The sequence below is a fragment of the Sabethes cyaneus genome, chromosome 3, assembly GCF_943734655.1.
Source record: "Sabethes cyaneus chromosome 3, idSabCyanKW18_F2, whole genome shotgun sequence".
Classification (NCBI taxonomy): Eukaryota; Metazoa; Arthropoda; class Insecta; order Diptera; family Culicidae; genus Sabethes; species Sabethes cyaneus.
In genome coordinates this window covers 35,008,504-35,026,003 of record NC_071355.1, presented here as the reverse complement: position 1 = coordinate 35,026,003, position 17,500 = coordinate 35,008,504, and the positions used below count along the sequence as shown (strand labels likewise).

Below are 17,500 nucleotides of genomic sequence, written 5' to 3'. Positions count from 1 at the left end.
AAAACTTGAGTACTTGCGGATTAATTCTTATAAAAACTCGCAATAAAGTATGGATCGTGTTTATGTACAACAAAGAGGGTCCGTAACCCTACGGGACCCTCTGCCGACCGATGAAGTATAAAATTTTTGACTAAGATTTTTTCTTCAAATGGCTGTCCTTCGTCAGTAAAGGTTCATAGAGCTTCCTAGAGCATTTCTTTACCTCCACTGTTTGTTTCGTGTTACGGTTCACTCTAACTTGTGTCTTGATCTCTTGACACAACTTCTCAAACTAACTCATTTCGTGGCTTTTTTGACATTGGATTGCAAAATTCTTGTGAAATTTCAAGTTACTTTTGAAAACACTTTTTGGTTTCAGGACATGACACGCCGTTGATTTGGGAAAATTCAACCGTTCAGACAACTCACGAGTGGATAGTCCAGCATTTTCGTATTGATCAGCTGAATTTGTGCGTCATCATATTCATCAACAAAACTACCACTAAACTATACACTTCAATTTTCTTTATTCGTTAACTATCATTTTAAATAAATATTTACAAAGATATCTCTTCCTCGTTTTTACTCGTCGTCTCGTTTGTCGCGTAATTAACATACTTTCGTTTTCTTCATGTTCACATTTTTCGTCTGTTATTTTTTTTTCTTCTTTTTTTTCTCGTTTAATCGTTAAACCTAAGCTTTACTTTAATTTCCCTAACGTAAGGCGTTATCATTGATTCGATTTTCCCCGCGATTTGCCAATTAGATACTAGCTTACTTTCTGACAACTGGTCTTAGATTGTTAGTAGCGTGGGAACAAAAAAAAAAAAAACAAAAACAACCAGCTATTTCTTTTTTCTTCTCCCGAGCGCTAGTTTTTTTTTTCGTAACGGATTGTATTGCATATTATTTATAACCTTTACGAAATTTTCCTGCATTTTTTCTCAGTGTAACAATCAAAATGCCTGCACTACTTTCGTTATTGTTTTAATTTTCCAATTAATTGATTGTAAATACTGTTTATACTTTGGAAGTAAATTGAAGTGGGCGTGTGTGTGTGCGTACGCTGAGCCTAACGCGCGTGTAAAATACTATTATTGGTTTTAGTAGTTCGAGGCACCTGGCAAAACAATGGTCAAGCTGTTGTGTGAACAGTTGCAGAAACCGGGTATTTTTTGTTTTGTTTTCGATGGAGGGAAAATCTGGCGACTAGACTAGTTGGCGCCATCGTTTCTAGTAGCAAAACCTTAAGGGGAAAACTGACAGATTCTGCTGGAAGGGTGGTGGTGGTGGTTAAACTCTATGCTATGATTGGTAGGTTTTTTTTCTCGCAGTGATTAGTATTTTTGCCGAGCTACTACGATTGTTACTTGGGTTTGAAGCGTTGAATTAGTTAGTATAGGTGCGTGGTTATTGTTTCTAGCGATAGATAGTGAAAACATATACCGATCGGGGGATAGGGGATTTATATTATAGACAAAATAAATAAGTGTTCTTTAGACTCAAAGATACTCTTGATAGATCCGGACAGACAGAGGGATGCTGTCGGTCGGATCTAGTAAATAAGCTACGCTGAACTACAACGTAGTAAAGAATTTGAAAATCATTGACAATTTGTTTCTATTTCTACACTTGGTTTTTAGTTTATCTCTCTTCTGTCTACGGTGCAGATAGGACGCGGAATGAATCATTCCATTGCAGAGGTATATTCGAAGTAGGGTTTGTCGATAACACCACTGTGATTGGTAACAATTGTGCATCTGGAGACGTTTGAAGTTTCCCAATTCCAATGGTTTGGAAACTTTGTCTCAGGATGCATTTTTGTTTAAGAGAGGAAATAAATAGCAAGAGTGATAATTTCAGTGCAAAGTTTGGAATGAATCGCGTGCAAATTTAAATAGGTTAGAATGAGATGAAGATGATTAGTGCTATAATGCTAGTGATGTTCGTTTCCTAAGAGAGATTTTTTGTCAGCGAAAGGGAATTTATAGGTTAGGCATGAACTCCTCTTCTTTGTAGTTGATTGGTTATCTGATTGAACTGTACGAGGTATCTACAGAAAGGTAAAAATTAGAGTTCGTTTAAAACCGAATGCATTCTGAAGAGACGATAATTTGAAACTTTGGCGTTACTTTCCATTCTATTGCTTCAGCCGTAAGCATATGCGGTAAAATATTCCTCAGAGGTCCGGTGAACTCCTCCGACGAAGGAATTCGTTAATCTGTCATGTCAAGACCCGTACTTACACAGAGGAAAACAAAAAACAAAAAAAACAACCAATAGCGAAGTTCCACATGCATCAATGTCGTGCTGTCAATGGCGGCGTTGCTTTAGTAGTAGTAGTAGTAGGAGGGGGGCTGAAGCGTTTTACTGTGCCACCAGGAACACGTGTGAGCTGCTGGGGGGAAAAGAGATTGGATGGTAGGATGAGTGTGTTGTGAGTGTGTCAGTACCGGGACCCTACTTTTACCTGGACAGGGGCATGTGGTTAGCTACAAAAAAGAAGAGAAAAAACCAAAAGAGCGGAACCAGATCGGCCATTTGGTTTGCACATTAGTTCACTTTGAGAAACTGCGACACGAAGGTTGGGGCCGTACCTTTGCGATCGAAGTGTCTCACTCGAACGAATAGGAAAGCAGCTACGAGAGAGGCCACCGCCAGTACTAGCAGCAGCATCACCAGACCGCCGACGAAGCTCGGCACGGACATACAGATCGTTTCCGGATCAACGGTGCGCTGGGATTGGATCACAACCGTTTCGTTGTTGGCTGCGCTGTTCAGAGCGAAATTGACATCCCCTGGGGCGACCACTTGAATGACCCGTTCCGTGTTGACATCGGTCATTTCCTGAGCATCCCGTTTGTAAATTCGTGGCTTTATGACAACCATCATTGTTTCGCGTCGTCGACGAGCTCCGCGTAGGTCATCTAAACCTTCGACTGACCGTGGTCGTCCACCCAGGCTAACAAGATTACCTTCGTTGACCATATCGTCTTTCCTCTTCGTTACTGTCACATATCCGGATTGACCTGGAGGTGGCGGCGGTGGTAGATTGATGCTGTCATGAATTTCGTTTTGTAGTTGGTTTTGGTTTTGATTGGACTGCGGTGCATCGGACTGACTTTGGCCATCTTTGTTTTCGGAACTTCCCGATGTCTGTGCTTGTGGCGGCGGTACTACGTTATCTTGATTCTCGGAATATGCACCCGACGCATCCGAAGGATGCCTTGGATCTGGGTACGCCGGAGGAACTCCGTATTCCGGCAGGGATGGTGGACCATATTCTCCACTCAAAGCTCCCGGAGCACCGTATTCCCCTGAAATTCCGTTACCCGTCAAGCCAGGTAGTCCGTAATCACCACCGCATTTCGGTTCCGGACAGTTGTACCGGCAAACTTGAATCACACACTGGAAGTGCACATTCATCGAGTCTGGGAATTTGAACGCTTGGAAGTATGCGAACGACACAACCGATGCCGATGGTCCAAAGTTTTTGATCTTCTGGAATTTACTCATAATCTTCGGACGTACAACACAGCCGTGCTGATCGACCAGCTGGATGGGGGCACGCTTGCCATCGTGAGCCACGCAGTTTCGGACTAGCATATCGAACTTGTTCTCATCGTCCTTGATCGCCAAAACCATGGTCATGGTTTGACCGATCTTTACAATTCCGGAAACTTCGGAAGCCCATGGTCCTTTACCGACCTGGATCTGCATCCAGCATTGCAGGTTATCGCCGAGGAAGTTAGCAGTCACAGCATGCAGCATGTCCACTTGGAACGGACGGAATGTGACGGCCTTCTCGTAGAAGTCATACCACGTACAACGCAGCTTGCGAGCCTACAAAAAAAAACGACATTGCATTTGAATTTTAAATAGTTGGTAATCACTGTCACTTACCTGATCCCACACTTCCTGAACGTACGGGTCGTACTGAATGATGATTGTGTTTTCCACGTAGCTACCGGACGGGGTTGGCGAGCCGAAGCTGGCGGCGTTGTGGTTGGCCGAGCTGCTCATACCGCAGCTGTTCAGGAAGATTTCGAACGTCGCACTCAGGTGGCCGGTGCCCGGCTTCAGATGCACGCAGTGCGGGTCGCTGTAGAATCCCTTCGAGAAGATCATTCCGTAGAAGGGTCGATCGAATTCGATGTTGACGCGCATGTGCGTCTTTTCGCACTGCACCTGCAGGTGCTTGATCTGGGGACTATCGTTGTGAGCCGACAGAGGCCAGGGGTCGTCGCTGCCACCGCTGCTGCTACTGCTGCTACCACCGCCGCCGCCGCCACTCAACAAACCAGGCGTACCGTATACTGGTGATGGTGCTGGCGGTCCGTAAACGGCTCTGTGCTCCAGCGGCAGGGCGGCTGAATCTACGAGGGGGGCATCACAGTCGACATTCTGCAAGACAAGAAAGCACGCAACCGGTGCGACAGAGGTAATTAGGTAAGTGTCACTTCTTCCACACTCCTGTATAGGATTCACAACAGAGCAAAAGGAAAACGGAAAGCAAACGCACTAACTTAACTTGTTTTTGTGTCTTTTCGCTCAACGACGAATAAAAGCATCTTAATCGGGTTTGTAATATGTGATTCCAGCGAATGAACACCGACATTATAGCGGTAGCTGGTGTTGTTTTAATTGCTATTAAACGGAACCATGGTTGTACGCTACTGCCACGGAGCTGGGCAGTGAGTGTTAAGTATAAACATATAAACAACCGACGCATTTAGGGGAAAAAACCCCAAAAAAATAGTAAATTCACATTCCAAGCATAAGGTTTATTGCACAAACTTATGTGATGCCTCCGATGTAACGTTTGATGTTAGAAGCGCAAATTGTGCAATTACCCAAATTGTAGGAGGGCAGATGCGTACATTTCGGCACGCCGCCCGTAGCCAGGTTCGTCGCTTTTTGTGAGTTATCTGTTTTTTTATGTCAAGGTTTTTGTGCTAAACTACCGTCAGTTTACGTAGAAGAGTAACTAGAACGGGACACACAATTGTTGTGCGTATAACAGGGTTGGTTTATGGTTTAGCACATTCCGGTTTGGTGGAAAAACAACTTACTTTTATTAGCAGAATAAACACAGTGAACTTTTGAACTTTTCTCGTGAAGTGGTTGTCTCAGTAGGCGACATTGTTTTTCTATACGTTCCCCGTGAAATGTGAAACACTGTATGGAAGATTTTTCTCTAGTATTCATCCTAGTTCCAAGGTAATAGGAAACACTTTAGTGTACTACTCAATTATCGTGCAGGTTTGAGCCAAAGAATAGTGTAAGGAAGTATCGCCATTTTGAAAATTGTATTTTAACTCGCATCAAGTCAGTTGAAATGAAGTTTTCCTGAATGATGCGAAGTTTTCTTTGCCATATTTGTGCTAACTGCTCAGAAAGGATTCAAATATTTTTGTATTGACTGATGATTTAGAAAATTATACTACATTTGTAAAATACGGTACTACTTAAGGAACTTTTGTTATATTTCCGCTACCCCAACTCGCACCATTCCCAGAATGGGGCACAATTGGGCATGTGCCCCACCTTCTATGACAAATATGCACTACAAAATATTTTCTCAATGTACAACTGGGAAGTCCGGAGTTATCAATTCAATAGTACGGCATTGAATAATAAGCTATAAGAAAATTAATTGCGTAAAACTAGATTCAGCCTGACGTCTAATTTTAACTTTAATTTCAAGTCCAATTTAAGTCAATTTCCAAGTACGATTTGCATTTTAAATTCCAATCACAATTCAGTCACAAGTTTAATTTCAAGTACAATTTAGTATCTCTTGAAGTTTACTTCCAAATTTAAGTCTATGCCTAAGCGCAATTTGGAGTCCAATTAAGGTCCAATTTTAATGTCCCATTTTAAGACCAATTTTAAGTCAAATTTAGTTTCAGTTTTACCACCGATTTCAGACCCAACTTCAATTTAATGCTCCATTTTAGGTCCGATTTGATGTCTGATTAGTTCCAATTTTTCGAACGATTTCAGCCCCAATTTCAAGTGCAATTTAATGTTCCATATTAAGTCAGGTTTTCAGTCTAATTAGGTGCGAATTTCACTTCCGATTTCAAGTCTAATTTAGTTTCAATTTTACGTCTGATTTCAGGTCCAATTTTAAGCGCAATTTAATGTCCGATTTTAGGGTCAAATTCAAGTCTAATTCCTAATGTCATTTGAAGTTCAATTGAGGTTCAATTTTAGTGTCCCGTTTTAAGTCCATTTTCAAGTCTAATATAGTTCCAATTTTACCTCCGGCGCAACTTCAAGCGCAGTTTAGTGTCCCATTTTAAGTCTGATTTCAAGTTTAATTTATTTCCAATTTTACGTCCGATTTCAGGTCCAATTTCAAGCGCAATTTAATGTCCCATTTTAAGTCTGATTTCAAGTTTAATTTAATTTCAAATTTATGTCTGATTTCCGGTCCAGTTTCAAGCGTAATTTAATGTCCCATTTTAGGTCCAATTTCATGTCTAGTTCCAAGTGCAATTCGAAGTCCAATTGAGGTCCAGTTTTAATGTCCCATTTTAACACCAATTTTAAGCCTAATTTAGTTTCAGTTCTACCACCGATTTCAGGCCCAGCTTCAATTTAATATTCCATTTTAGGTCCGATTTCAAGTCTAATTTAGTTCCAATTTTACGAACGATTTCAGCCCCAATTTCAAGTGTAATTATATGTTCCATATTAAGTCCGGTTTTCAGTCTAATTAGGTGCCAATTTTACCTCCGATTTCAAGTCTGATTTAGTTTCAATTTTCGTCTGACTTTAGGTCCAATTTTAAGCGCAATTTAATGGCCGATTTTAGGGTTCAATTCAAGTCTAGTTCCTAATGCTATTTGAAGTCCAATTGAGGTTCAATTTTAGTGTCCCGTTTTAAGTCCATTTTCAAGTCTAATATAGTTCCAATTTTACCTCCGGCGCAATTTCAAGCGCAGTTTAGTGTCCCATTTTAAGTCTGATTTCAAGTTTAATTTATTTCCAATTTTACGTCCGATTTCAGGTCCAATTTCAAGCGCAATTTAATGTCCCATTTTAAGTCTGATTTCAAGTTTAATTTAATTTCAAATTTATGTCTGATTTCCGGTCCAGTTTCAAGCGTAACTTAATGTCCCATTTTAGGTCCAATTTCATGTCTAGTTCCAAGTGCAATTCGAAGTCCAATTGAGGTCCAGTTTTAATGTCCCATTTTAAGACCAATTTTAAGTCTAATTTTGTTTCAGTTATACCACCGATTTCAGGCCCAACTTCAATTTAATATTCCATTTTAGGTCCGATTTCAAGTCTAATTTAGTTCCAATTTTACGAACGATTTCAGCCCCAATTTCAAGTGTAATTATATGTTCCATATTAAGTCCGGTTTTCAGTCTAATTAGGTGCCAATTTTACCTCCGATTTCAAGTCTAATTTAGTTTCAATTTTCGTCTGACTTCAGGTCCAATTTTAAGCGCAATTTAATGGCCGATTTTAGGGTTCAATTCAAGTCTAGTTCCTAATGCTATTTGAAGTCCAATTGAGGTTCAATTTGAATGTCCCGTTTTAAGTCCTATTTCAAGTCTAATTTAGTTCCAATTTTATCTCCGACGCAACTTCAAGCGCAATTTAATGTCCCATTTTAAGTCTGATTTCAAGGTTAATTTAATTCCAAATTTACGTCCGATTTCCGGTCCAGTTTCAAGCGTAATTTAATGTCCCATTTTAGGTCCAATTTCATGTCTAGTTCCAAGTGCAATTTGAAGTCCAATTTCAATGTCCCATTTTAAGACCAATTTTAAGTCAAATTTAGTTTCAGTTTTATCGCCGATTTCAGGCCCAACTTCAACCGCCATTTCATGTTTCATTTTAGGTCCGATTTCAACTTTAAATAGTTCTAATTTTACGAACAATTTCAGCCCCAATTTCAAGTACAATTTAATGTTCCATATTAAGTCCGGTTTTCAGTCTAATTAGTCGCCAATTTTGCCTCCGATCTCAAGTCTAATTTAGTTTCAATTTTACGTCTGATTTAAGGTCCAATTTTAAGCGCAATTTAATGTCCGATTTTAGGGTCAAATTCAAGTCTAGTTCCTAATGTCATTTGAAGTCCAATTGAGGTTCAATTTTAATGTCCCGTTTTAAGTCCAATTTCAAGTCTAATTTAGTTCCAATTTTACCTCCGGCACAACTTCAAGCGCAATTTACTGTTCCATTTTAAATCTGATTTTAAGTTTAGTTTAGTCCCAATTTGACGTCCGATTTCAGGTCCAATTTCATGCACAATTTAATGTCCGATTTTTAGGGCCAAATTCAAATCTAAATGCTATTTGAGGTCCAATTTTATTGTTTCATTTTAAGTTTAATGTCAGGTTTCATTTAGTTCTAATCCAATTTTACATCCAACTTCAGCTCAAACTTCAAGCGCAATTTAATGTCCCACTTTAAGTTCGATATTAAGTCTAACTTAGTTCCAATTTTACCTCCGATTTCAGGCGCAATTTCACTTCCGATTGCAGATCCAATTTCAAGTGCAATGCAATATCCGATCATAAGAGTAAATTCAGATATAGTTTTAGTTTGAATTAAACAGAATAAATTTGAATCTGATTATGTATTGATTAATAAAATTAGTATGGCTGGACCAGATTATCCGTTCTAGATCTTGGCACATAAAATGGTACTCACAGAACTACTAAGCCTCTTAACCTAAGAGAGAGACTTGAGATCGTAGGTGAAAATGAAATTACATTAGACTTAAAATGGGATACTTAATCGGACATGAAATCGGACCTAAATTTAATGCTGCTAGGCTTTAAAATAGGACATTAAATTGGACTTCAACAGAACTTCAAATTGCACTTGAATTATCGAGTTAATAGAGTTGATCTTTATAGCCTAGTAGCTGGAATCTTTGTCTTATTTGCATTAATAGCTTTGCTACTTCTAAGAGAAAATTAAATTGAAAACAGTTAAATATGTAAGCCTTCAGAAAACACAACAAAAAGGTGATGAAAAGATGTCTAAAATACGAAGAAAAATAACGAAAGTGCAACAAACACAGTAATGTTCCGTTTTTGTCAGCTCCCAATTTTGTCTACCCCCGATTTTATCAGCTTTTCATCCCGATTTTGTCAGCCTATAAGTTGTGTTTAACTTTTGTGCTTTTAAACATGATTTGTAAAACTTTTCAGCCGGTTAGAAACTATTCTGATTCTCTGGTGAGAGTTTATGAATAAAATGATGCTTTCTTGCGAGGACTGATTTTGACGATTTTTATTTATGAGAAATAGGATTTTTCCATCTTTGCAGAAGAGATAGAAGGTTACTGTCTTCAGCAAAATTTCTTGTAATAATATGCTGTCAAACTTTGTAGAACATATTAATGTGTTATATTGAAACTGAAGAAAAATAAATTTTTCATTGCACTTCTAGGGGGATTAATCAAAGTTTGAATTCCACTGCACAATAGAACTTTTAATTTTAAGAAACTCTTTCAAAGGTTCCATAAACCTAAAACCAAGTTTTCCCGCTCAAAGCTAATGCGCACCAAAAAAGATTCTGGACCAGTGTGCTGTACCCAATTCATTGAGCTTTTGGTTGACCAATTGAGGGTTAAAATTTAATTTTTAGTAGAAGTCTTCGATATTGCAAGGTCTTAAGTCTTTAATTTTGAAAGAATCTTCGAAAAAAAAATTTCCCGATTTTGTCAGTTTCCCCATTTTGTCAACCCAAAATTCAACATAGGGCTGACAAAATCGGAACATTACTGTATTAACGAAAGATTAATAAAAAGATAGTGAAAATATGATGAAAAGTTGACAAAAATAGAGCAAAAATGCGAAAATACGTCAGAAATAAGATGAAAATACAGTGAAAAGATGGCGAGTAGACGCTACAGCAGTGACAGAAAACACGACAAAAGGTTATTTAAAAAGCGTCAAAAAGGCAATAAAACATGCAAAAAATATGATGAAAAAATGACAAATATACAACAGATCGACGATAAAAGAACGAAGAAAAAGGCAGTGAAAGGATTATTGTTGTATTGACATGACGAAAAAAATAGACGACGAAAAGACGACGACGAAGAAGCGACGAAAGATGGCATAACGACAACAAACATGCGATGAAAAGGTGATGAAAATATGATAAAAAGTTAACGAAAAGACGTAAAAACAGCAGAACAACAACAACTCACAAACGGTGTCAAAAGGTTGTCACCTAAAAAGACGACGAAAAGATGTTGAACATACGGCGCAAGAACAACACAGGGGCAGTTAAAAGATAACTGACGACGAAAAAATGGCAAGAAGGTGACGAAAGGGCAATTAAAAATGGCGTAACCACGACGATTAAAGGATGATAAAAAATGAAGACACCAAAACAGCAACAAGAAGACAACAAAAACGGCATAATCCAGAAAAAACAGACGCAAAAAAGACCGAAAGATGACGAAAATACAAAAATATGAGGAAGTGATGACAAAAAGCCGACGGAGTGGCGGCAAAAAAGTAGCAAACAGACGACGAAGTGGCGGTAAAAAAGCAGCAAAAAGACGACGGAAACATGATGACAAGGGTATGACAAATAGGTGAAAAGCACATTGAAAAAGTAAAAGACAAAAACGGAGGTCGATCAAAATACGATGAAAAACCTCGAAAAATCTTTCAACCAAAACGGCATAAAAGACAATAAAAATGACAGCAAATCACTGAAAAGAGACAAAGAAACCATGTAGAGATAGTGAATACGATGAAAAGCCGCTAAAACAGCAACTAAAAGAACAAAAAATAACAAAAAGTCATTTAAAAAGTCTCAAAAAAAAAAAACGAAACGACGAAAAAGATGATAAAGATGATGAAGATGAAGATAATGACAAGGTGACAAAGGACGGCATAATTAAGACGAAAATTCGATAAAATAATGACAAAAAAGTTATGAAAAATGGCGAAAATACTATAAAAAGTTAAAGAAAGACGTCAAAACAGCAGCAAGAACTCCAAAAGATGAAAAACAGTCGCTTAAAAAATGTCCAAAAGGCGACAAAACATGCTAAAAAGACGACTTAAAGATGTTTAATATATGGCGGAAGAACAACGTAGAGGCAGTAACAGTACCGAAACAATAACAAATATACGACAAAAACGGCATAAGCCGCAAAAAAGCATCAAAAACAGAAACAAAAAAAAAGACGAATAGATGTCGATAATACGACGAAAATACAACAAAAAAGCGACAAAGAGATGACAAAACCGACGACAAAAGACGATTAAAGCGCGACAAAAACTGAAAAAGTAACAAAAAAGACGACAAAAACGGCATAAACCAGACAAATAGATGCAAAAAAAACGAACAGATGACGAAACTACACTGAAAACACAACAAAAATACGACAAAGTGATGACAAAAAGTTGACGAAAGCACAACAAAAAGACAGCAAATATCGAAAAGACGATGGAGTGGCGGCAAAAAAGTAGCCAAAAGACGACGGAAACATGACGAAAAGGTGAGGACAAATAGGCGAAAAGCTCACTGAATAAAGAACCGGAAGACGTCAAAAATAAGATGGAAAAGCGCCAAAAAAATCGATTAGCCAAAAACGCCATTTAAGACGATAAAAAATGACAGCAAATTGTTGAAAAGAGACAAAGAAACGACGTAGAGATAGTGAAAATACGATGAAAAGTCGCTAGAACCGCAACTAAAAGAACAAAAAATAACAAAAAGTCTAAATGACTTTAGTCTAAATCACGAAAAAGCCTCAAAAAAGCGAAACGTCGAAAAAGATGATAAAAATGATGATGATGACAAGGCGACGAAGGACGGCATAATCATGAAAATGCGATAAAATAATGATGAAAAAGTTATGAATAAATGGCAAACATAAAAAAATTAAAGAAAGACGTCAAAACAGCAACAAGAACGACAAAAGATGACAAGCAGTCGTTTAAAAAGTGTCTAAAAGGCGACAAAACATGCCAAAAAGACGACGAAAAGCTGTTTAATATACGGTGGAAGAACAACGCAGTCGACGAAAAAATGGTAAAAACAATGCTGACGACGAAAAAATGGTAAAAAGGTGACAAAAGGTCAATTAAATAATGATGAATTGACGACAAAAGACGATTAAAGCTTGACAAAAACCGAAGACACCAAAACAGCAACAAAAAGACGACAAAAACGACATAGGCCGCCGAAAACAGCAGCAAAAACCGACGCAAAAAAAAAAGAACTGATGTCGATAATACGATGAAAACACAAGAGATGACAAAATCGACGAAAAAAGATGATTAAAAGATGACAAAAACCGAAGACACCAAAACAGTAACAAAAAAGACGACAAAACGGCATAAACCAGAAAAACAGACGCAACAAAACGAACAGATTACGAAAATACACTGAAAACACAACAAAAATACGACAAAGTGATGACAAAAAGTCGACGAAAGAACAACAAAAAGTCAGCAAATAATCGACAAAAACGATGGCGGCAAAAAGGTAGCCAAAAGACGACGAACACATGGCGAAAAGGTGATGTCATCGTATGTGAAAAACCCACTGAATAAAGAACCGAAAAATTTCAGAAATAAGATAGAAAACCGCCGAAAAAGCGCCCAAAAACCGATTAGCCAAAAACGACGATAAAAAGTCATTAAAGACGATAAAAAATGACAACAAATTGTTGAAAAGAGACAAAAAAAAAATGATGTAGAGAGTGCGTTAATACGATGAAAAGACGTCAAAACAACGACAAAAAGAACAAAAAATGATAAAAGCCGAAAATACGATGAAATGATAGCAAAAAGATCATGAAAAGACGACGAAAAGCCAGCAAATACAAAGCAAAGACAAAAGACAACAAAGATGCGGTAAAAAGACAGCAAGAAGACGAGAGAAAGATAACGGAAAAGTAATGACAAGTAGGCAAAACAAACAATGGAAAAAGATGAAATACGAGAAAAAGACGATGAAAAGACGTCGAAACCTCAAAGAAGCGACAAAAAAGACAATATAACTTGAATAAAAGGCTATTAATAGATGCAGAAAGGGCGTAAAAAAGGCAAAACAACGAAAAGAAAGATAGTAATGAGGACAAAAAAGAAACCAAAAGTGCGACAAAAAACAATGGAAAATGACAGTAAATCACTGAAAAGAGACAGAAAGGCAAATATTAAAAAGCATGAAAAACGACTAACAGACGTTAAAAAACAACAAAGAGACAACAAAAAAAACGACAAGAAGACGCCAGGAACATATTTGCACGTAACAGTGAAAACAGGAAAAATTTAAGATAAAAGACAAAAAAAAACAAACGACAAAAAATAAAAGATGAAATACGGGCAAACAGACACGAAAGGCAACCGATGAAAGATCAAGAACGAAAGTCGAGAGTAAGCATTTTCAAATAATTTAGGTTAAATCGCCAATGAGCTGATTTAGTTCAAAAAATTATTAATTTTCTTCAAAAACAATCGAGGATAATACTTATGGAACAAATGCGATGAAGTCCCAGGGAACTAACAAGCAGTACTAATGCAGTTCAAATGCACGCAGACAACCATTTAAGTCACCTTAAATGCTACGTAAAATTATTTTCACAAAACACACATATGGCTACTTTGTTATTAACTTAATTGACCGAAATATTTGCGGTAAATAAATTTATTGCGCAAAAAAGCTGCCATCTTACGATTACTTGGTAATTTTTTGTTCAAAACAAGCTTTTGAAAGGTCGGTGCCCCAACTTTTGGTTAGGTCTGGGCAACTTCTGTTTAGGTCTCGATCATATGCTTGGTTGATTTATGGATTTCTAAGCAGTTACATGTTCAATATCCGTCACTTAATTCAGAGAAATATCGCTGCTTAATTTTTGGTCGAGTATAGTTACGTAATATTGCTTCTGTTTTGTGTAAATTTTCACACAATCTTTATGTTTTTGTAACATTTATCATTTTTGAAACTTAATTAAAATATTTGTAGAATGTGAACCGTTGTTGGTGGGGCCATTTTACCGCCGGATCGGTCATAGCAGTTTCAACGGTTTTTCTCAATTTTTCATTCAGACCACTTTTTGTGCGCCAGGTCGAGATTAGGATTCCCGGCATCTGCGGCCGTAATTATTGGCCTAGAAAGTGGTTGATACACTTTTACCCGGGCATGTTTAGCATCGTTCCGATTGTGTCGGAGCCTTTGCCAAGCCAAGGCAGCCGTCGTCGGTCGTCGTAACCAGTTCTAAATGCGCACGTTCGGCTTTTTGTTGCGTCGGATCAGTTAGCTTCGTACGATGCAATTGTGATAGGAAAGTGCTACACGCTCCAACTGCTTGTTATGGAGAAAGGAAAGCGAAACGTGCTTCTTCCGTTTTTTTCTGCTTTATCATTGGCGCATGTGCATTGGTCCACACGACGAGATAGCGAAAGACGAGCCTAGCCAGAGAGAGGCTCGATTAGCGATTTGTTGACATCGTCTTTAATCGTAAACAGTCACGTACCGTAGGAGTGCAGTAAAAATAATGTAGTAATTTTCTACTCAATTGATTTGCTATCTGGTGCGACGAGCCGTGACAGTTAGATCTTTCTCGGCTCTGCTAAATTACATGTGAGCGGTTAAAACTGTGCTATCTTTTCATCTATTTCGGTCGCAGAGGATTTGTGATTTCCCCCGATAGTAATAATAGCTAATCACTAATTACAATGAAAGGAAAATAAATGAATATTTTTTTAATTTAAAATTTAATTTTAACAAATCAACGAATCAGATGCTCAACCCAATTTCAAATAATGAAGTAACGATATCGGTCCCCCATATACACATTTGTTACAGAAATATTGATAATTACCATTTGTAGAATTAACTTTCAGTATAATTCAATTTTGATTAATTTGTTAAGATCAAGATTTGTATAAGGTATAGTTAATAACAATTAATCAAACAAAATATATGGACTTCGTAAGTTTTTACCCTAAGCAGACGGCGCTATGAATGAACGATTTGGCGGTGACATTCCGTGAGAGTTAAACTTTCATCCATCACCGCCATGTATCTACTACTACTACGGTGCAGTGTAGCAACAGCAACAAGCTGAAAAGAAAGTGAATGGACATCTGAACATTCACATTTAATCCGCCTTGAGGCGGATTGGGTTGTCTCGCCCGGTCGGCTTCGGCGGGTTAATTGATGTTGAGCATTTAGCTGAAATTGAAACCCAACGACCGACGACGACGACGACAAAAAAGCGAGATCCAAAATATATGTGTAAAGAAAATCAAAACGATTATCACAGCTTCCGCGATAGTTATGTGACCCAAAGCGGTTTGGCATTTCCGATCCGACGGTTTTATTTTCTTTCGAGTAGATACCGAAAAGCGCGGTTAAATCATTCGTATTACAACTGATGGGCGATCGATCGACTGAACTTATTGATAGATAGTGCCGACACAACTGTCAGTTGGCGAAACAATACGAGTCAGTCAGATCGTTACAGTGCACGGTAATTGGTGCTGACAGCAGGGACTGTATTGTCTTGTCACTTTGGCACTGTTTGGCCAGGTTTGTGACACTTTTTTTGCTGCTCGCTAGACGGTGGTCCGAGACCTTCGAAGTGCTGGGATTTTAATAAGCAGTAGGTCTACAAAGCAATTGTACTGTAATGGCAGCGGGTCGCGAGACTTTTGTGAAAGTTGGTGTCTTCTATGGTGATGAACAAGCCCGAAAAGGGCGCTTGCGAGAAATATAATAACAGGTAACTGGCGTCGGTTTCAACTATGGTTTTAGTTACACTTTAACGATAGTATCATTATTTTGAAATTTCTTAGTTGTATTTGACCTTTAATTTTAATACCGATCTTAATTTTTATAATATGCTATCGAGCATAAGGTGGATAAGAAATTGAAATAGTACTACAGAATATGGCTTTGCGTAAATAATCAAGTATTTAACTTCGTGAGACACTTCACACACTTCAATAAACGTGTTTTCTTGAGACTGAGACTGAACAAAAAAAAACTAATGCCGAACAAAAACAGAGATGTTCATGTTATTTTCAAGAAGCATAGGAAACGAACAGCCTGTAATTGAAACGTGATGCTTGTTTTACAAATCTGGCTTGTTGATTTGAAGCGCGTTTGCTGAATCTTTTAGTCACGGAAAAGGTTGATGTACTTTTAGTTAATTTGGTTGACGCAGTAGACTTAGTTGTCTCAATTCTAAATACTTTATTGAAATCAGAAGATCAGAATTCCGATTCGGAATTCTAGACAGCATATGGTTAAAGTATACGAGGTCAATGAGAATTCAGAATAGAAATTCTGATCAGAACTGATTAAACGCGGAATTTAATCGGGAGCACGCATAGCACATTAGATCACCACGTGCGACGGACGCGCTCTGATGCGTATCAAAAACAATAATAAAACAGACTTCTCGGGTCTATTTAGGATGTTTCAGAAAACGATTGCAGCATCAGAATGTATTTCCCGGAAGAACATCCAGCCAGTCACCTTTGCTACTGCTGCGCTAATAGTGTAGCAACGATCACCCGGCAAGAGTATGGTTGTAAATTTGCCGACCATCGGCAACGTAATGCAAGTAATTAAACACACATCCAGAAGTGTTCGTTTCGTTACACAGTGAGTTTAGTTCAAAGACCCTTACGACAATGTCTTCCGAGAAGGAGCATTATTTTTAACGAGGCTTCGAAGAGAGCAGCATCAGCTTGTGGCGATTCACCATGAAAATGTGTCACAATCCACACATTTTCATGGTGAATCGCCACAAGCTGATGCTGCTCTCTTCGAATGTGTGTCCGTCACACGCGGTGATCTAGTGTGCTATGCGCTATGCATGAATTTGTGCAATTTCCAGATACTAAATCAACACTGAACACCAAGTGTAAAGTTTCGCTAATAACAAACAACAACAACGTTTAAAATTAAATTGTAACGAAACTGATAGAGATAAGAGTTTCACGCCAAAGAATGAATTGTAGAACAGTACCAGAGCTTCAAAATGGTAGATAATAAACCAGTTTCACTGCACTTTTTAGGATAAATTTGATGAAAATGCCTTGAGAAACACTTATTTCAAAGCTTTTTGCTTCTGAAAAGTTAAAAAATTTCATAAAGCAGGAGGTTTTTTCAGGCAATTTCAAATGTAAAAAGCAAAATAATTGGGGCTAGCTAGCATATTTTTTTGTACTAGAACTAATTTAATTGAAACAGAGCAGAAAACTAAAACAAAAAATATCTGACATAGCCTAACCGCAAGGAGTTTATTCAGGAAATGGGGAATTATTTTCGATTCAAAACTATTTTGGTTGAAATTGAGTGTTCTTCATCAGACAAAAAAAAAAATTAAATTGAAATAATAGAGTTAAAATTTTGGCCTCCCCGCCGGCATTGAGGTATGTTATATGTTGGAATCTCGGCTGCGAGAGGCTATTAATGGCTATCTATGCTAGACTGAAACCCTGAAGGATTGGGCTTAAAATCAACGCATCGAAGACCAAATACATGGATGATAGAGGTTCTA

At 37.9% G+C, this 17,500-nt stretch overlaps 1 protein-coding gene across 1 annotated transcript in view; it reads right to left on the bottom strand.

Annotated features, from left to right (window-relative positions):
- Positions 1-556: 556 nt before the first annotated feature.
- Positions 557-17,500, bottom strand: part of LOC128741991 (uncharacterized) — a 72,051-nt gene continuing 55,107 nt past the window's right edge. The window contains exons 3-6 of the mRNA XM_053838148.1: positions 3,883-4,383; positions 2,577-3,822; positions 2,450-2,471; positions 557-2,374 (exon numbers count right to left, since the gene is read on the bottom strand). Coding sequence (XP_053694123.1) covers positions 2,347-2,374; positions 2,450-2,471; positions 2,577-3,822; positions 3,883-4,383 — 1,797 coding nt within the window. The 3' untranslated portion in view covers positions 557-2,346. The remainder of the gene's footprint in view (positions 2,375-2,449; positions 2,472-2,576; positions 3,823-3,882; positions 4,384-17,500) is intronic.